Source organism: Engystomops pustulosus, chromosome 6 (genome assembly GCF_040894005.1).
Source record: "Engystomops pustulosus chromosome 6, aEngPut4.maternal, whole genome shotgun sequence".
Classification (NCBI taxonomy): domain Eukaryota; kingdom Metazoa; phylum Chordata; class Amphibia; order Anura; family Leptodactylidae; genus Engystomops; species Engystomops pustulosus.
Genome location: NC_092416.1, coordinates 13,014,310 through 13,035,319, shown reverse-complemented (window position 1 = coordinate 13,035,319; position 21,010 = coordinate 13,014,310). Strand labels below are relative to the sequence as shown.

The window sequence follows — 21,010 nt, the reverse complement described above, 5'->3', positions numbered from 1 at the left end:
TAAACAGATTTACCTTTTACATTTTTCTTCAGTTCTGTGGATGGTTAACTCCCTCATTTATCCCACCATGTCCTCCTGTACATACCAATATTATAACTATCTTTTTGTTGTCTTTCTGTGGCCTCTCCTTGAGAGATATGGTTGGGGCACAGGAGAAATTTTATTCTTTAAGTCGAGATCAGTTACATTTGGATTCCTCTTTAACAATCATTTAGCAGTTGTGGTACCATGTTGCATTACATTTCTAACAAATGAGCAGGACACAAAGGAAAGAAATAAGGAATAAGGAAAATCTGACAGCAAGGAACAGTGCCATAAAAAATGAACATAACAGTTTATGTGATGACCGGGACTCAGGGAGAGATGCATATATGGGATAGAAGGGATGGGGAAAAGTATGTAGAATACAGAGGAGGTACATGAGGAGCAGGCTATGGGAAAGTACTGTCATGGTGATAACACTGTGCAAGAAATGGGGCATTAGGAGCAAAACATAGCATGGCAGAAAAAAAGGTTGGAAAAAAATCTAATTCCATCAAGGCCAACCTTTAAAAATTAAACAGATGTATTTTGCCCATAACCTGTGATATCTTTACTGTCAAGAAAGGCATCCATCTCTCTGAACATGTAAAAAGAGATCCATAGTCTCACAGTAAAGACTACTCGTCTTAGGCAATGGTAGAACCAGCTCTCCTCTAGGTGTAGAGGATGCCCCCTGTCTATGGTGATGGTAGAACCGCCTCTCCTCTAGGTGTAGAGGATGCCCCCTGTCTATGGTGATGGTAGAACCGCCTCTCCTCTAGGTGTAGAGGATGCCCCCTGTCTATGGTGATGGTAGAACCACCTCTCCTCTAGGTGTAGAGGATGCCCCCTGTCTATGGTGATGGTAGAACCGCCTCTCCTCTAGGTGTAGAGGATGCCCCCTGTCTATGGTGATGGTAGAACCGCCTCTCCTCTAGGTGTAGAGGATGCCCCCTGTCTATGGTGATGGTAGAACCGCCTCTCCTCTAGGTGTAGAGGATCCCCCCTGTCTATGGTGATGGTAGAACCACCTCTCCTCTAGGTGTAGAGGATGCCCCTGTCTATGGTGATGGTAGAACCACCTCTACTCTAGGTGTAGAGGATGTCCCCTGTCTATGGTGATGGTAGAACCTCCTCTCCTCTAGGTGTAGAGGATGTCCCCTGTCTATGGTGATGGTAGAACCTCCTCTCCTCTAGGTGTAGAGGATGTCCCCTGTCTATGGTGATGGTAGAACCTCCTCTCCTCTAGGTGTAGAGGATGCCCCTGTCTATGGTGATGGTAGAACCTCCTCTCCTCTAGGTGTAGAGGATGCCCCTGTCTATGGTGATGGTAGAACCTCCTCTCCTCTAGGTGTAGAGGATTTCTCCTGTCTATGCTGATGGTAGAGCTGCCTCTCCTCTAGGTGTAGAGGATGCCCCTTGTCTATGGTGATGGTAGAACCGCCTCTTCTCTAGGTGTAGAGGATACCCCCTGTCTATGGTGATGGTAGAACCTCCTCTCCTCTAGGTGTAGAGGATGCCCCTGTCTATGGTGATGGTAGAACCTCCTCTCCTCTAGGTGTAGAGGATGCCCCCTGTCTATGGTGATGGTAGAACCTCCTCTTCTCTAGGTGTAGAGGATGCCTCCTGTCTATGGTGATGGAAGAACCTCCTCTCCTCTAGGTGTAGAGGATGCCCCTGTCTATGGTGATGGTAGAGCTGCCTCTCCTCTAGGTGTAGAGGATGCCCCTGTCTATGGTGATGGTAGAACCGCCTCTTCTCTAGGTGTAGAGGATGCCCCCTGTCTATGGTGATGGTAGAACCTCCTCTTCTCTAGGTGTAGAGGATGCCCCCTGTCTATGGTGATGGTAGAACATCCTCTCCTCTAGGTGTAGATGATGCCCCCTGTCTATGGTGATGGTAGAACCTCCTCTCCTCTGGGTGTAGAGGATGCCCCCTGTCTACATGTAGAGGATGCAGTCTGTGAGAGATGAAGCATGGGGAGCAGTCTGTGAGAGATGGGACATGGTGAGCAGTCTGTGAGAGATGGAGCATGGGGAGCAGTCTGTGAGAGATGGAGCATGGGGAGCAGTCTGTGAGAGATGGAGCATGGGGAGCAGTCTGTGAGAGATGGAGCATGGGGAGCAGTCTGTGAGAGATGGAGCATGGGGAGCAGTCTGTGAGAGATGGAGCATGGGGAGCAGTCTGTAACAGATGGAGCATGGGGAGCAGTCTGTAACAGATGGAGCATGGGGAGCAGTCTGTAAGAGATGGATGATGGGGAGCAGTCTGTAAGAGATGGAGCATGGGGAGCAGTCTGTAAGAGATGGAGCATGGGGAGCAGTCTGTAAGAGATGGAGCATGGGGAGCAGTCTGTAAGAGATGGAGGATGGGGAGCAGTCTGTAAGAGATGGAGCATGGGGAGCAGTCTGTGAGAGATGGAGCATGGGGAGCAGTCTGTGAGAGATGGAGCATGGGGAGCAGTCTGTAAGAGATGGAGCATGGGGAGCAGTCTGTGAGAGATGGAGAATGGGTTGCAGTCTGTAAGAGATGGAGGATGGGGAGCAGTCTGTAAGAGATGGAGCATGGGGAGCAGTCTGTAAGAGATGGTGCATGGGGAGCAGTCTGTAAGAGATGGAGCATGGGGAGCAGTCTGTAAGAGATGGAGGATGGGGAGCAGTCTGTAAGAGATGGAGCATGGGGAGCAGTCTGTGAGAGATGGAGCATGGGGAGCAGTCTGTGAGAGATGGAGCATGGGGAGCAGTCTGTAAGAGATGGAGCATGGGGAGCAGTCTGTAAGAGATGGAGGATGGGGAGCAGTCTGTAAGAGATGGAGGATGGGGAGCAGTCTGTAAGAGATGGAGCATGGGGAGCAGTCTGTAAGAGATGGAGGATGGGGAGCAGTCTATAAGAGATGGAGCATGGGGAGCAGTCTGTAAGAGATGGAGCATGGGGAGCAGTCTGTAAGAGATGGAGGATGGGGAGCAGTCTGTAAGAGATGGAGCATGGGGAGCAGTCTGTAAGAGATGGAGGATGGGGAGCAGTCTGTAAGAGATGGAGCAGGGGGAGCAGTCTGTAAGAGATGGAGGATGGGGAGCAGTCTGTAAGAGATGGAGCATGGGGAGCAGTCTGTAAGAGATGGAGGATGGGGAGCAGTCTGTAAGAGATGGAGCATGGGGAGCAGTCTGTAAGAGATGGAGGATGGGGAGCAGTCTGTAAGAGATGGAGCATGGGGAGCAGTCTGTAAGAGATGGAGGATGGGGAGCAGTCTGTAAGAGATGGAGGATGGGGAGCATTCTGTAAGAGATGGAGCATGGGGAGCAGTCTGTAAGAGATGGAGCATGGGGAGCATTCTGTAAGAGATGGAGCATGGGGAGCAGTCTGTAAGAGATGGAGCATGGGGAGCAGTCTGTAAGAGATGGAGCATGGGGAGCAGTCTGTAAGAGATGGAGCATGGGGAGCAGTCTGTAAGAGATGGAGCATGGGGAGCAGTCTGTAAGAGATGGAGCATGGGGAGCAGTCTGTGAGAGATGGAGGATGGGGAGCAGTCTGTAAGAGATGGAGGATGGGGAGCAGTCTGTAAGAGATGGAGCATGGGGAGCATTCTGTAAGAGATGGAGCATGGGGAGCATTCTGTAAGAGATGGAGCCCCGAAGTGAATAAGGGAAATGCAAGAAATCATTAAAATATTAGTGTGAAAATGTAATTTTTCATTCAGTTTCTTCAGTATCAATTTCTTTTCCTTTAAAAATCACATTTGACAATAATTTCTGAAATATTTACCTTTGACATCAAGAAGAACTGATTTATACTCTTGGTCATATGCATTTATTACTCTATTATTTGTGATCCCTGGATAATACGACCCATAATCCTCTCTTCTCACAGGGTCTATCCGCAGGGTACAGCTGTTATCTCCGGGCACCAGGGAGGTTCTGTCTCTGTATTCCTCCATCACTGATGATGAGTCCTCGGTGTTTAGTATCTCTGGATAAGATGTACGTCTGTATAAGTACCATACAGTGCCGGATGCATCTGATGTCCCCTCAGGATATGTACAAGGGATCTCCACACAGGAGCCAATCAGAGCCGTAATCCTAGTAGGGAACATCCATCGCTGACACACAGACCCCAGATAGAAGCCTGGAAGCAACGAGCAGAACATGAGGCCACAGTCACAATGTTTCTTTCTATCTGTTATACTGAATACTGAGCTCATGTTACCTTGGAAGATGATGAGAGGAAATATCTGTATTACACCGGACATTCCCCTCTGTTAGTAACTGAAAAACAAAGCACAGTAGAAAGTTAACTTTCATGACCACAGCTAAGAGAGACACACAAGGCTCCGAGATACTATATGAGATGAGGGGTTTGGCAGCCAATGGTGGAGATCATCATATCGAAAAGAAGAACACATTCACCAAATCAAGTCTGACTCTGCACAGGGAAGCTTGGCCAAACACCTGGAAACCTCAGAAAATTATGGAAACACCACGGAAATGGACAGGAAACAGCAGGGGCAGCATGCATGGATGCCTCTGAGGCTGCTTAATCGCACCATTATGCCAAAATTATGGGCAACAGCATGGCCATGACAGAGTGACCTAATGAGGCTAAATAGCATCTAAAACATGCAATAATTGACCCTGACACTATAGGGGACGGCATGCAGAGGCAGCGGCAGCAGCTGCAGGCTAGAGAGTGGCATGGCGACATACCCTAAACGGACAACGTGGCGAGGATAACGTGTAGCACTGTATGTATCAGTATTTTGCCTGGTTAAGGCGGCAGAGAGGAACCAAAGGAGGTGAGCAAGAAGCGCTGAAATGATTTCCTCTGCGAACAAAAGGGCGACGGTATATTTAGTCGATAACACAGCATGGTGGCGACATAGTGACCAAGTTCCATAACGTATCTGGTGAAACACCCGAAAACTGAGCCTGACACAGCTCGTTTGATAAGGGGACGACATGTGGAGGCAGCTATGGAGACGACTTTTGGAGGCAGCTATGGAGACGACATGTGGAGGCAGCTATGGAGACGACATGTGGAGGCAGCTATGGGGACGACGTGTGGAGGCTGCTATGGAGACAATTAAAATTGGATAGTGCCTGTATGTGGCAGTCCAAAAAAGTTTTCAAAACAGAGGACTGGGTAGGTGGCCCTCCAGAAAAATGAAATATATAGAGTACCTGTATGTGGCACTCCCAAAACATTTGCAATACTGAGGACCGCGAATGTGGTCCTCCATAAAAATGTAATACATACAGTACTATTGCTAGAGCCAGTTGGCCCTGGCAAAAAATAGCCAGTTTCCTCTGCTTTAGTGTACAAAGAGGAGGAGAAGGAGGAAAATGAGGAGGAGGAGTGCATACATTATTCAGGTTGAGCTTCCTTCACCTGGTGGAGAATGGAAATCCTGAGAAATCCAGGCTTTATTCATCTTGATAAGCGTCAGCCTGTCAGCGCTGTCAGTCGACAGGCGTGTACGCTTATCGGTGATGATGCCACCAGCTGCACTGAAAACCCGCTCAGACAACACGCTAGCGGCAGGGCAGGCAAGAACCTCCAAGGCGTACAGCGCCAGTTCGTGCCACATGTCCAGCTTTGAAACCCAGTAGTTGTAGGGAGCTACGTACTCCCTCACCATCTTTCTGTAAAGATCAGCCCTACTCTGCCGAGACTGGGGACAGGTGACAGTGTCTTGCTGGGGTGACATAAAGCTGGCAAAAGCCTTGTAAAGCGTACCCCTGCCAGTGCTGGACAAGCTGCCTGCTCGCCTACTCTCCCTCGCTACTTGTCCCGCAGAACTACGCACTCTGCCGCTAGCGCTGTCAGAAGGGAAATACTGTTTCAGCTTGTGCACCAGGGCCTGCTGGTATTCATGCATTCTCACACTCCTTTCCTCTCCAGGGATGAGAGTGGAAAGATTTTGCTTGTACCGTGGGTCCAGGAGAGTGAACACCCAGTAATCGGTGCTGGAATAAATTCTTTGAACGCGAGGGTCACGGGATAGGCAGCCTAGCATGAAATCTGCCATATGCGCCAGAGTACCAACGCGTAAGAATTCACTCCCCTCACTGGCCTGACTGTCCATTTCCTCCTCCTCCCACTCCTCCAACTCCTCTTCTTCTGCCCATACACGCTGAACAGGCAAGATCGTCAATTCCCTGCTGTGAACACCACTTCTTAGAAACTTTCAGGATCTGAGTAGAAATGTTCACCGTTACCTTACACCATAGGATAGTTTGGTCATTACAAAATCTGTAGCCTGGAATTGTTGTTGGAGTGGACCCAGTAGGACTGATCCCCTCATTGGGATGTGTAACTGACAGACCCAGCTCGTTAGCGAGCATATCCCAGCTTGTTCCCAAATAAATTCTTCCATACAGAATTCATAAAATAAATTTACAAATAAGTTTCTCAACTGGAAAATCAATTATAAAACAACAACTTATTGATTATGTAACATTGTTAAAAAAATATATAAAACAGAAATCACCATTTCATCAAAGGCATTGTCCACACTTGAGGAGTGTAAATGCATGTCCACAGGAAGGAAATTAAATAAAATAAAGTTTTTTAAATTAATAAGTAAACTATAAAAATAGAAAACAAACAAATTGACAAATTGATAAATTGTTCATTTTATAAAAATCTAAATATAAACAAAACTCAAAATACACCCCTAACATTTAAGAGAATATTAGGTTATGACATCCATACTGGGAAGGGCATAAAAAAAATTAAAAATCAAATTTGCTATTTTTGTGCTTTCTGCCTCCCGAAAGACTTAATGAAAATGGTTGAAAATGATAGATGTTCCCCAAAAAGTTACCAACGAAAATATTGTCTATCACCCTAGTGAGGACATATTTATTAACAAATAAAAAAAGTTGAAACTCTCTGTAAACATCAGAAAACCTGCACATATTCGGTGTCTCCTTAACCACAATAATCTACTGAATTATTTAAGCAGGTTTTTCAGACTCTACGGTTGAACTGTATAAATGTTATTACTAAAAAAACAAGTGGCAGAAAAGCCGTTTTAATCCACCACAAGAAAGAATTCTTAATCCAACCAATGAAAAACTCATCGGGCTTATTTACTAATGTCCCTTGGCCGGTTTTCCGATGTTTTCGGGGATTGGGTCACAATCGCGCCTTCACGTGACACAAATCAGGGGGCGGGCCGACGGATGATCCGATGGATTCGGACGATGCGCTGGATTTAACAAATCAATTTGTGTCACAAGACATGCACTCACATACACCGGGAAGAAGAAGGTGAACTCCGGCGGATCTCAGCGGGGAAGTGACACATGCAGGGTATCGGGCGCACGATCTTCATGAATCCCGGCAGATGGGCATTCCGGTGCACAACGCACCTCGGGGAAAGTCCAGACAAACCGAGTCCTCAAGCTGATAAATAATACCTAGAAGTAAGAGAAGGAGGAGGAGCAGCTTCATATTATTCATATTATAAAGGTTGGTGGATATTGAGGAGATACTTACACGTCGTGTCCCTCGCAGAGAGCAGCACAGTGACACCAGATCTCTTCTCTGTGTTGGACATTTGGGGAAATTACATTTTTGGTTGTTTCCTGTAAATGTGTGACATCCTTTACGACCGATAAATATGTTCTTCACGTGTGATCCGCCTGGTGTGATGACCATCTCATGGCGTCTGCGGTCAGGACTATAACTTCTTGTTTTTCTATCTCACGTTTATATGAAATGAAACTAGTAAGAGGTCACTGATATCTGGTTGTCTGTAGCAACAAACACTGAGCTTCTGCTTCTGCCTGTTAGATGTGCCGGCCCTTTAAGAGTTTTGTGACCTGTAGGCTACATGCGGCTGCTCTCCCATAGGAAGATACTGATCAGAGGCTCCTATACTGCTATAGTCCTGCTGAAGTGTTTGCTGCTTATTTATGTTGTTATTGGATTTCTGCATCGGCTTTGCCCTCCCTGTTGCTTATGGCCTGGACTCAGGTTGTTCATTGGCCATGTTCCTGTATAACACTCTGATTCTGTCTGTCAGCAGCCATTGGACTACTGCAGGAGGTAGCAGTCTGGTGGGTCCCTTTAACGAAGTTCAAATTTCTGCACAAAGAAGAGATGGAAACCAGGGGATCACTGGAATAACTCCCTAACGAACTACCCACTACCTATTTCTAGCACAGGAGATACAATTCACTTGTGTGCAACCATTTCTGAAATCAGAACCGCGTCCACGCTGCGGGCCTGCTTCCTGGCTAGGCCGCGTTCTCCCGCTGCTAGGGCATGCGTGCGCCGACTCTCCAGGAACTTAAAGGGCCAGCGTCCTCCTCATTGGCGCTGGCTACTTCCAGGCTCCTATATAGCCCAGTGGCTCCCAGCATCACCTGCCAGATCTTCAAGTTAGTATCCTTGTAGTGAAAGCCATCCTGTGTTTCCTAGTGTTCCTGTGTTCCCTGGTTTCCTCCATGTTCCAGCAATTCCTGTGTTTCTTGTGTCCTGCCTGTGGCATTCCTGTATCCCTGTGGAGTTCCTGTGGCGGCCCTGTGTTCCTGTGGTGGTCCTGTGTTCCTGTGGTGGTCCTGTGTTCCTGTGGTGGTCCGGACGTCCTGTCAACCCTAGATCCTATCGATATCCTGCCTACCCGAGGTCCTGCCAATCTGCCGTGGCCCTGTCTTCCCGAGGTCCTGCCAACCTGCCGTGGTTCTGCCTTCCTGGTGTCCTGCCAACCTGCCGTGGTCCTGCCTTCCTGGTGTCCTATGTAAACAGAACGAAAAAACAACAAGAGAGGACGGCGCCTCGTGTAATACTGTTGGGATCAATGGTTGGTGAGAGAAGAGAGTACTGCTCACCTGAAAGCACCTTGTTACAGTACAGTTTGTAGCCCACCCTGGGGAAGGGTTCCGAATCGTATGGCTAGTTGAAGCCAATAGCAGGAGTAGATGGATGGTTTGTTCTAAGCAGCTCCCACAGCTCCAAAATACCCAGACCTCGAATAGAGGCCGGTGTAGACAGTGGAGTAAAAAACGGAAAAAACAGGAGAAAGAAGCTATCGCGGGGCGCTAATAGGCCAAATTGTATCTACAATAGTGATAAATAGCTGGAAATAATCTGTATTGAAAATATTTTATTATATAAAACAACAAACAGTGATAAAAATAAAAGTCTAGGTAACGCGTTTCGGTTATAAAAACCTTCTTCAGACCAAAATAGACAGATAATACAACCGGCAGATAACCTGTATGTAGATAGCTAATGTCAAGGAAATATTATTCTTGAATGTGTAAGATTTGTTGAACTATTGGGCAATTACAAACTTGGTTGAAATATGTGGCATCCATTGAAGCATCCAGGCCTCATTTACAACATCCTGGAGATCCTTACAACCTGATAAACTCTGACCTGCAGAATGTTCTCTGGTGACCTCAAAAGCCATTTGGTCACCTCTCCTCTGCACCTACCCCCACCCCTGCATCTAGGAATTTGGAAACAAAGAACTGTTTAAATATTCCTGGACTCTCCCCCCTCATTAACACTTTGCCCAATTGTGAATGACCCTCTGGACTAACTAATGAATGGGAGGTTCTGAAATCTGAACCAAACTGTAAAGATATAAAACAATATGAAATCCAGGAATTGGGGTTCACATTTTGGGGGCTGCTTGACAAGCTGAATGTGTCCCTTATTTCTCCCACCTCCAGGGATCAGGATTTACTTTAAGTTGTAAGTTTCTGTTATTTTTCTCCCTTTTTATTTTATAACTGTTTTGCCGTGTTGTGTGTCATTTTATTTTGTAATTCTTTTGTTTTTAATATCTTTTTATGCACTGATCAACTTTTTGTAATTAAAGCTTTTCACTTTAATTTTGGTCCCTGTATGCTCTGCGAACTCATAGCCTTGTAAAGTGTGGTTAGCTGTGTGACTACTAGAGTGCTGAGTGTGCATGTGTAGTGGTGTGACAAGGTGACTGCCTGAGAAGCAAGAGTTGTTGTAGAGTGGGATACTTATTGGTCCCAGTATAAATGCAATAAGTGGTGGCAGCGGGTCTGGTTCTGGTGCTGGAGCTGTATGAGGTGTGATTTATGCTCAATTTGTGTCCTGAGTGAAAGGTGAGCGCAAGTTTGAGTAGGCTAAATTAACCCGTACAGTTGCACCCCACGTCACGTGACGAGGCGGCGGCGTCCTCGTCCGTGACAAATTGGTGGCAGCGGTGGGATAAATTCATTTGTTGTCAGAGCATTAAGTGTTGGCATTAAGTAACTGACCCCTGCACTTAAGGACTAGTGGAATCCTTGCGAGGAGTACCCTAGTTTTACACGGACCAAATCAGTGCTGTTCTAAGACACACGTGCAAACAGTTTCCCTTCCCCGTTTTTCTTTTCTATCGTTTATTTGGCAAAGGTTGCACTCAGTGATGGCAACCATCTACAAGAGACAGAGCAAGGAGGCTCTAGTCCACCTCTGTGAGCAGAGAGGTATCAACCCGGCTGACAAGTCCAAAGAGCTGCTGGTTTGTGCTTTGATGGAGCAAGATGCAGAGCAAGGATCTGGCACGGCTCAAGGGAGCCAAGATATGGACATTAATCCTGGAAGAGTTTCCCCTGAGGCTGCCCACAGCAGGAGCCCTCAGGAAGGCATGGATGTGTCTCTACAAATGGCCCTACAGCAGCTAGGTGAATGTGATCCTAGCCTGCGACTGCAGCTTATCCTTCAATTTAATCAGGCGGCCGCAGCGCGAGAGGAGAGAGCGGCCGCAGAGCGAGAGAAGGAGAGAGCGGCCGCAGAGCGAGAGAAGGAGAGAGCGGCCGCAGAGCGAGAGAAGGAGAGAGCGGCCGCAGAGCGAGAGAAGGAGAGAGCGGCCGCAGAGCGAGAGAAGGAGAGAGCGGCAGCAGAGCGAGAGGAGAGAGCAGCCGCAGAGCGCCAGGCTGATAGAGAATTCAGGCTGGAAATGGCGCGTATTGAAAGGGGTATCAATTCTGTGCAACCCCAATCCCAGGATGTAGACCCCAAAAGACCTAGTCAAGAACGTTTTCCAGTACTGGACAAGGATGGGGACTTGGACATTTTTTTGCGGTCTTTTGAGAAGACCTGCAGACAATACCATCTGCCCCGTGAGCAGTGGGCACAGTATTTAAGCCCAGGGCTAAGAGGCAAAGCCCTGGAAGTATTTGCTGACCTTCCTCTTGAGCTTGATGAGGACTATGACGCTATAAAAGCTGCTTTGATTAAAAAGTACAACCTAACTCCAGAGGTGTACCGCAAGAAATTCCGGAGCGTAAAGCGAGGACCAACTGACAGCTACGCTGATACAGTAGGCAACTTACGGACTACCTTTTTACAGTGGACCCGAGGACTTTCTGTCAACAGCCGTGAGGACCTGGAGGATCTCATGATAAAAGGTCAGTTTTTGCACATTTGTCCTGTGGATGTACGACAGTTTGTTTGTGACAGGGAGCCTAAAACTGCGGATGAAGCTGCGCAGATTGCGGACACCTATGCTGCCAACAGGATGTCAGAACCCAGAAAGGCTGTTGCAAACAGCTGGAATGGAGGTAAGCCGGTGGGGAATTCCCCTTTTTCTGCAAACCAACCACCAGGTCGACCCTTTTCTGGTGCTCCAGGGACTAAAACTGTTATTGACAATCGCAAATGTTTTACCTGTAACCAAGTGGGACATCTTAGTGTTGCATGTCCCAACAGGAAGAATACTCCCAGAACACTGTCTGGATCATCACCCTCTGTTTTATTTGTGGCTGGAAAAGTGGGGAAAAACAATGATAATCTTCAGTCTGTTACCGTAGGCAATAGGGTCACCGTTGGATTAAGAGACACTGGAGCAGAAGTGACCCTTGTACGTCCAGAAATGGTGGACTCAAATGACATTATTCCAGGAAAAACATTGTCTGTAATAGGGGTTGGGGGAGCTAGCCCTGCTGTACCAATGGCCCACGTGTATCTAGACTGGGGGGCAGGAAGGGGTTTGAGGACTGTGGGCGTATCCAACACTATTCCAACTAATGTGTTATTAGGCACTGACCTTGGCAGAATGGTATCTCAATATGTTCCTACTAACCCCTTGATAACAATTGAGGAGCACTGCTCTCCTCAAGTAGATTGTAATGAATTTGAGAAATGTAATGATGTGAAGGGAGGGCTAAGATCAGATTCCCCTCCAACTGCTATACTAAACTTGCCTGTAGAGGATGCTGGGGAATCTTCATATGTTGCAGCTGTGACTCGCAGTCAATGCGAATTTAATCCTCAAACTGTGGTGTCCACAGGAGAAGAGGATGAATCGTGTAACCTTCTGCCTGGGGTTCAACTAGTACACCCAGAGAATCAAGACTCTAGCTCTGGTCCAGCACTTGCATCAGGCCTTGACTTCCATATTGATAGTCAGAGCTTTATGCAGGCACTGCAGACAGATACTACATTGGAGAAGTTAAAACTTCTTGTAGGTAAACCTCCTACCGAGTCTGACAAAGAATGGGTGTTCTGGGAAGAAGGAAAGCTCTATATGGAGGGTATTCCCACTGATAAACAAAAATTCTGGGATTGTGAGAAACGCCTAGTTGTTCCCTATCAGTTCAGAGAAAGATTGCTGAAGGTTGCCCATGAAATCCCTCTAGCTGGGCACTTAGGGATACAAAAAACCAAAGCTCGCTTGACGCACAATTTTTATTGGCCCAAGATGGGCACTGACATTGCTAATTACTGTCGGTCTTGCACAGTTTGCCAAAGGGTGGGAAAAACTGGGAATATTCATAAGGCTCCACTGATTCCTCTACCAGTAATTGATGAGCCTTTCCAGCGGGTGGCTGTAGATATCATTGGACCCCTTAAAATACCCAGCAGCTCAGGAAAGAAATTTATTCTTACAGTAGTGGACTATGCCACTAGATACCCAGAAGCTGTAGCCCTGTCTTCCATACGTGCAGATAAGGTAGCAGATGCATTATTGACTGTTTTCTCTCGTGTTGGGTTTCCCAGGGAAATGTTGACTGATCAAGGTACACAGTTCATGTCTAATTTAATGCAAAGCCTCTGTAAGAAAATGCAGGTAGAACATTTGGTAGCCACCCCCTATCACCCTCAGACTAATGGTTTGTGTGAACGTTTTAATGGGACCCTGAAACAAATGCTTAAAATGCTCATTGAGACTGTAGGGAGAGACTGGGAGCGGTACCTCCCCCATCTCTTGTTTGCTTACCGGGAAGTACCACAAGCATCCACCGGTTTCTCCCCATTTGAGCTTATTTATGGGAGAAGAGTAAGGGGGCCTCTTGATCTGATTAAGGACACTTGGGAAGGTAACTTGGGAAGGTAAGGTCTGGGTGCTGGTTCCCATGTTGCAAAACAAACTACAGGCTGCATGGGAGGGCCCCTATACTATATGCAAACGATTAAATGATGTTAACTATGTTGTGGCCCTCGATGAGGCAAACAAACGCCAAAAGGTATTTCATGTTAACATGTTAAAAGCACATCATGACAGGGGAGCTTGTGTGATGCCTGTTTGCAGTTTGCCAGAGGAGGGGGAGGGGGATCCCCTATTAGACCTTGTGTCTGAGCCACAAAGCAAATGGTCCCTTGAGACTGCACAATTCAACCCCCAACTCTCCCATACTCAGAAGTGTGAGCTCAGGGAGGTACTCAATGCCTTCACAGATACCTTCACCCAGAAGCCTGGGAGAACTCATCTAGCTATTCACAGGGTGGACACTGGCAATCACCTGCCAATAAGGCAATCTGCTTATAGGGTTTCAACTGAGGTCAAATCTAATATGAAGGATCAAATAGAAGAGATGTGGGCCCTGGGCGTGATACAAAAATCTCAGAGTGCATGGGCCTCCCCTGTAGTCCTTGTGCCAAAGAAGGACAGAACCACACGGTTCTGTGTGGATTACAGGAAGCTAAACCTAATTACCACATTTGATGCTTACCCCATGCCAAGAATAGATGAATTATTAGATCAGCTGGCTAGTGCTTCCTACCTTACCATCATGGATCTACGTAGGGGGTACTGGCAAATCCCTATGACAAAGGACGCTCAGGAAAGGTCTGCCTTCATAACTCCCTTTGGGCTGTACGAATTTTTGGTCATGCCATTTGGTATGAAAAATGCCCCTGCCACCTTCCAAAGGTTGGTCAACTAACTCCTGGAGGGACTGGATAGCTTTGCAGTTGCATACCTTGATGACATAGCCATTTTCAGCAACTCATGGGGGGAACACCTGCAACATCTGACACAGGTGCTGGAAAGACTCAAAAGGGCAGGTTTGACTGTCAAACCGGAGAAATGTCAGATAGCAATGTCAGAAGTGCAATATCTGGGACACTGTGTCGGAGGTGGGGTGCTACGGCCTGAACAGGGGAAAGTAGATGCCATAACCACATGGCCCACCCCTAGAACTAAGAAACAAGTCATGTCTTTCCTAGGGACAGCCGGCTATTATAGGAAATTTGTGCCAAACTACAGTGCGCTGGCTAAACCCTTGACAGACTTAACCAAGAAAAAACTCCCCCAAATTGTTGCATGGACCAATCAGTGTGAGGAATCATTTTCAGCCTTGAAAGCTGTATTGGCCAGTTCACCTGTTCTCCAGGCCCCAGATTTCACCCGCAGATTTTTGGTACAAACTGACGCCAGCACATACGGACTAGGTGCAGTCCTTAGTCAGGTAAACCCGAAAGGAGAAGAGCACCCAATACTTTACCTCAGTAGGAAACTGTTGCCCCGGGAGGTTGCATATGCCACAATTGAAAAAGAGTGTCTGGCAATTGTGTGGGCTCTGCAAAAACTGCAGCCATATCTGTATGGGCGTAACTTTACTGTGATCACAGATCATAATCCACTTAGCTGGCTTAATAGGGTGGCTGGGGACAATGGGAAACTGCTCAGATGGAGCCTGGTCTTGCAGCAATATGATTTCACCATTCAACACAAGAAAGGTAGTGAGCATGGGAATGCAGACGGCCTCTCTCGCCAGGGGGAGCCAGAGGTAGAAGTGCGCCAAGAAGATGGCAAGTGAGCCAATCTCCTAGGCACAATCAAAAAAGGGGAGGTGTCAAGGAAATATTATTCTTGAATGTGTAAGATTTGTTGAACTATTGGGCAATTACAAACTTTGTAGAAATATGTGGCATCCATTGAAGCATCCAGGCCTCATTTACAACATCCTGGAGATCCTTACAACCTGATAAACTCTGACCTGCAGAATGTTCTCTGGTGACCTCAAAAGCCATTTGGTCACCTCTCCTCTGCACCTACCCCCACCCCTGCATCTAGGAATTTGGAAACAAAGAACTGTTTAAATATTCCTGGACTCTCCCCCCTCATTAACACTTTGCCCAATTGTGAATGACCCTCTGGACTAACTAATGAATGGGAGGTTCTGAAATCTGAACCAAACTGTAAAGATATAAAACAATATGAAATCCAGGAATTGGGGTTCACATTTTGGGGGCTGCTTGACAAGCTGAATGTGTCCCTTATTTCTCCCACCTCCAGGGATCAGGATTTACTTTAAGTTGTAAGTTTCTGTTATTTTTCTCCCTTTTTATTTTATAACTGTTTTGCCGTGTTGTGTGTCATTTTATTTTGTAATTCTTTTGTTTTTAATATCTTTTTATGCACTGATCAACTTTTTGTAATTAAAGCTTTTCACTTTAATTTTGGTCCCTGTATGCTCTGCGGACTCATAGCCTTGTAAAGTGTGGTTAGCTGTGTGACTACTAGAGTGCTGAGTGTGCATGTGTAGTGGTGTGACAAGGTGACTGCCTGAGAAGCAAGAGTTGTTGTAGAGTGGGATACTTATTGGTCCCAGTATAAATGCAATAAGTGGTGGCAGCGGGTCTGGTTCTGGTGCTGGAGCTGTATGAGGTGTGATTTATGCTCAATTTGTGTCCTGAGTGAAAGGTGAGCGCAAGTTTGAGCAGGCTAAATTAACCCGTACAGTTGCACCCCACGTCACGTGACGAGGCGGCGGCGTCCTCGTCCGTGACAGCTAAAAAATAGATACTTACAATAGCAGAAATTACATTATATGAATAGTTTGAAACAGGGGCGGACTGGGAAATTAAAATGGCCCTGGAAAAAGTTTTAAAAGTGGCCCCATGTTGTGGGTTGGTCCAAATTCTCAGAAGGTGGAGTCAACAAAAAGGGGCGGGTTCAGAATACGAACCATAGCCATGTTTGTAGAAGGTTTGCTTATGCAAAAATGCAATTATGACAGTCCTTTGATATAGATAATATATTCTGCAGCAGCTGAGGTGTGTATTATGGTATTCTGCAGCAGCTGAGGTGTGTATTATGAGGTTCTGCAGCAGCTGAGGTGTGTATTATGAGGTTCTGCAGCAGCTGAGCTGTGTATTATAAGGTTCTGCAGCAGCTGAGCTGTGTATTATGAGGCTCTGCAGCAGCTGAGGTGTGTTATATGATGATCTACAGCAGCTGATGTGTGTATTATGAGGTTCTGCAGTAGCTCAGGTGCGTATTATGAGGTTCTGCAGCAGCTGAGGTGCGTATTACGAGGTTCTGCAGCAGCTGAGGTGCGTATTACGAGGTTCTGCAGCAGCTGAGGTGCGTATTACGAGGTTCTGCAGCAGCTGAGGTGAGTATTACGAGGTTCTGCAGCAGCTGAGGCGAGTATTACGAGGTTCTGCAGCAGCTGAGGCGAGTATTACGAGGTTCTGCAGAAGTTGAGGTGTGTTATATAATGATCTACAGCAGCTGAGGTGTGTATTATGAGGTTCTGCAGCAGCTGAGATGTGCGATTTGATTATCTACAGCAGCTGAGATGTGTATTATGAGGTTCTTCAGCATATGAGGTGATTATTATGATGTTCTGCAGCAGCTGAGGGGTGTATTATGATGCTTTCCAGTAACTGAGGTGTGTATAATTAGGTTCTGCAGCAGCCGAGGAGTGTGTTTATGAGGTTATGTTGAAACTGAGGTGTGTATTAAGATGTTCTGCAGCAGCTGAGGTGTGTATTAGGATGTTCTGCAGCAGCTGAGGTGTGTATTAGGAGGTTCTGCAGCAGCTGAGGTGTGTATTAGGAGGTTCTGCAGCAGCTGAGGTGTGTATTAGGAGGTTCTGCAGAAGCTGAGGTGTGTATTAGGAGGTTCTGCAGCAGCTGAGGTGTGTATTAGGAGGTTCTGCAGCAGCTGAGGTGTGTATTAGGAGGTTCTGCAGCAGCTGAGGTGTGTATTAGGAGGTTCTGCAGCAGCTGAGGTGTGTTAAATTGTTTTCAGTGACATAACTGATAGTTGTAAGTGTAACCAGCACCCGGTGTCTTGTATTGTCTAAACGCAAGACGCCAGGTGCAGGTTACCGATCACATGCGATCGGCCATGCGGGCCCCAGTGCGCTTTGCTTTGGTTTCTAAACTGAATCAAAACGCTAGTGTGTGACCGCACCCTAAGGGTGATGCCACACATGGAGTTTTGAACCCGTTTTTTGGTCCGTTTTTAAGCAGTCTGTTAAAAAACGCATGCGTTTTTGACAGATTTGACCAATTATCTTAATTAAAACTGGTCAAAAACGGATGCGTTTTTGGATGGACTGATTTAAAAACGGACCAAAAACAAGTTCAAAACGTCATGTGTGGCATCACCCTAAGAGCCAAAACTTCTTTTTTTGGGAAATACTTTAAAAACTTTTACAGCATTTTTTTCATGACAAGTAAGGATAGTTAAAAATGAAAACATCTTAAAACATCCCCAGTTACAGAGGAAAATTACGCCATGTGGGGGTAAATGTCTTAGGCAGAGCTGTACTGGACCTGATTAGATCCAGCAACTCTACTTAACCCTTGCAGACCTGGCAATCATGCAACCACCCGGCCTACAGAGCCAAAAGCAGCACTGCCTTTGGTATTCACTGCATAGCGCTACTTTACCACTATGCATTGAAGAAAGGAGAAGGCAGAAGCTGTAATAAACCGCTTTTACCTTGTCCCGAGCCAGACAGCCGGAGAAGCTGCTGCAATGTGGAAAGATTATGGGGCTTATTTACTAAGGGTTGTGCTGCTCACTTTCGTAAGACTGTTCCGTGTTTGTGATTTGCACAGCTTTGACAGGTATTCAATGGGGATCTGCACTGGAATTGTGTCGCACGCGATCGGATTGTGGCGCAGCTGCGCTGACTTCCATGCGACAGAAATTTGGGGGGGTGCCATCCGACTGATTTGGACAGAGCGCGGGATTTAAGATTCAATTTGTGCTCCAAGACAATGCACTTACGTGCACCGGGAAGAAGAAGGTGAACTCCGGGGACCTGAGTGGGGAAGCGACACATGCAGGATATCGGGCGCCAGATCTTAGTGACTCCCCGCACAGCACATTATACATGGACAATGCACTTACATGCACCCGGAAGAAGAAGGTGAACTCCGGGGACCTGATCGGAGAAGCGACACATGCAGGATATCGGGCGCACGATCTTAGTGACTCCCCGCACAGCGCATTATACACGGACAATGCACTTACATGCACCAGGAAGAAGAAGGTGAACTCCGGGGACCTGAGCGGGGAAGAGACATATGCAGGATATCGGGTGCAGGATCTTAGTGACTCCCCGCACAGCGCATTATACACGGACAATGCACTTACATGCACCAGGAAGAAGAAGGTGAACTCCGGGGACCTGAGCGATGAAGTGACACATGCAGGATATCGGGTGCAGGATCTTAGAGACTCCCCGCACAGCGCATTATACAGGGACAATGCACTTACATGCACCAGGAAGAAGAAGGTGAACTCCGGGGACCTGAGCGGGGAAGCGACACATGCAGGATATCGGGTGCAGGATCTTAGTGACTCCCTGCACAGCGCATTATACACGGACAATGCACTTACATGCACCCGGAAGAAGAAGGTGAACTCCAGGGACCTGAGCGGGGAAGAGACACATGCAGGATATCGGGGGCACGATCTTAGTGACTCCCTGCACAGCGCATTATACACGGACAATGCACTTACATGCACCAGGAAGAAGAAGGTGAACTCCGGGGACCTGAGCGGGGAAGCGACACATGCAGGATATCGGGTGCAGGATCTTAGTGACTCCCTGCACAGCGCATTATACACGGACAATGCACTTACATGCACCCGGAAGAAGAAGGTGAACTCCAGGGACCTGAGCGGGGAAGAGACACATGCAGGATATCGGGGGCACGATCTTAGTGACTCCCTGCACAGCGCATTATACACGGACAATGCACTTACATGCACCAGGAAGAAGAAGGTGAACTCCGGGGACCTGAGCGGGGAAGAGACATATGCAGGATATCGGGTGCACAATCTTAGTGAATCGCAGATGTGCATTATACACGGACAATGCACTGTGAACTCCAAGGCACGGGTAAGTAAATGTGCTCCAATATTTTTACAGTCCATCTCTGGAGTGCTGCAAGCTTTATGGTTAAGATTGAAAGATAGAGAGAAAGATATGGGAAAGATAGATTATAGATGGATAGAAAGCTAGGAAGAAAGAAGATAGAAGTTATACAAGTAGACAGAGTTACAGTAGCTAGATATGTACCTCTTATAGGCAGCAGCTCAGACTTTCTCAGCTTTATTATGGGTAGATGCTATTTCCTAGTGGTCTAAAGGACCTCTGATGACGTCATGACCATGTGACCAGGCTCTTGTGTGGGAGGAGCAACTTTAGAGTATACACAGGAAGCCTGGAGATCCGGGGAGAGGTGGCAGCAGCCATGTGCTGCCAAGGAGGAGAGGTAAGCTGTGTGACATGGGGGGATTTGGGGTGCGGGCTGTGTGTGACATGTGGGGGTGCAGGCTGTGTGTGACATGTGGGGGTGCGGGCTGTGTGTGACATGGGGGGGTGCAGGATGTGTGTGACATGTGGGGGTGCGGGCTGTGTGTGACATGGGGGGGTGCAGGATGTGTGTGACATGTGGGGGTGCGGGCTGTGTGTGACATGGGGGGGTGCGGGCTGTGTGTGACATGTGGGGGTGCAGGCTGTGTGTGACATGTGGGGGTGCGGGCTGTGTGTGACATGGGGGGGTGCAGGATGTGTGTGACATGTGGGGGTGCAGGATGTGTGTGACATGTGGGGGTGCGGGCTGTGTGTGACATGGGGGGGTGCGGGCTGTGTGTGACATGGGGGGGTGCGGGCTGTGTGTGACATGGGGGGGTGCGGGCTGTGTGTGACATGGGGGGGTGCGGGCTGTGTGTGACATGTGGGGGTGCGGGATGTGTGTGACATGTGGGGGTGCAGGATGTGTGTGACATGTGGGGGTGCAGGATGTGTGTGACATGGGGGGGTGCGGGCTGTGTGTGACATGGGGGGGTGCGGGCTGTGTGTGACATGGGGGGGTGCGGGCTGTGTGTGACATGTGGGGGTGCGGGATGTGTGTGACATGTGGGGGTGCGGGATGTGTGTGACATGTGGGGGTGCGGGCTGTGTGTGACATGTGGGGGTGCGGGCTGTGTGTGACATGTGGGGGTGCGGGCTGTGTGTGACATGTGGGGGTGCGGGCTGTGTGTGACATGTGGGGGTGCGGGCTGTGTGTGACATGTGGGGGTGCGGGCTGTGTGTGACATGTGGGGGTGCGGGCTGTGTGTGACATGTGGGGGTGCAGGATGTGTGTGACATGTGGGGGTGCAGGATGTGTGTGACATGTGGGGGTGCAGGATGTGTGTGACATGTGGGGGTGCAGGATGTGTGTGACATGGGGGGGTGCGGGATGTGTGTGACATGGGGGGATTTGGGGTGCGGGCTGTGTGTGACATGTGGGGGTGCAGGATGTGTGTGACATGTGGGGGTGCAGGATGTGTGTGACATGTGGGGGTGCGGGCTGTGTGTGACATGTGGGGGTGCAGGATGTGTGTGACATGTGGGGGTGCAGGATGTGTGTGACATGTGGGGGTGCGGGCTGTGTGTGACATGGGGGGGTGCGGGCTGTGTGTGACATGTGGGGGTGCGGGATGTGTGTGACATGTGGGGGTGCGGGCTGTGTGTGACATGTGGGGGTGCAGGAT

The 21,010-nt window shown here is 48.0% G+C and overlaps 1 protein-coding gene across 5 annotated transcripts in view; it reads right to left on the bottom strand.

Moving 5' to 3' along the window:
* Positions 1-19,657, bottom strand: part of LOC140134584 (B-cell receptor CD22-like) — a 42,178-nt gene extending 22,521 nt beyond the window's left edge. For 3 of the 5 annotated variants that reach the window (XM_072155008.1, XM_072155006.1, XM_072155009.1), the window contains exons 1-3: positions 19,548-19,657; positions 4,225-4,283; positions 3,784-4,143 (exon numbers count right to left, since the gene is read on the bottom strand). In XM_072155008.1, the coding sequence (XP_072011109.1) occupies positions 3,784-4,143; positions 4,225-4,267 (403 nt within the window). In that variant the 5' untranslated portion in view covers positions 4,268-4,283; positions 19,548-19,657. Of the gene's footprint in view, positions 1-3,783; positions 4,144-4,224; positions 4,284-6,505; positions 6,531-7,271; positions 8,761-19,547 lie in introns of all 5 variants that reach the window. The other 2 variants (XM_072155007.1, XM_072155010.1) reach the window with 2 other exon arrangements.
* Positions 19,658-21,010: the final 1,353 nt, after the last annotated feature.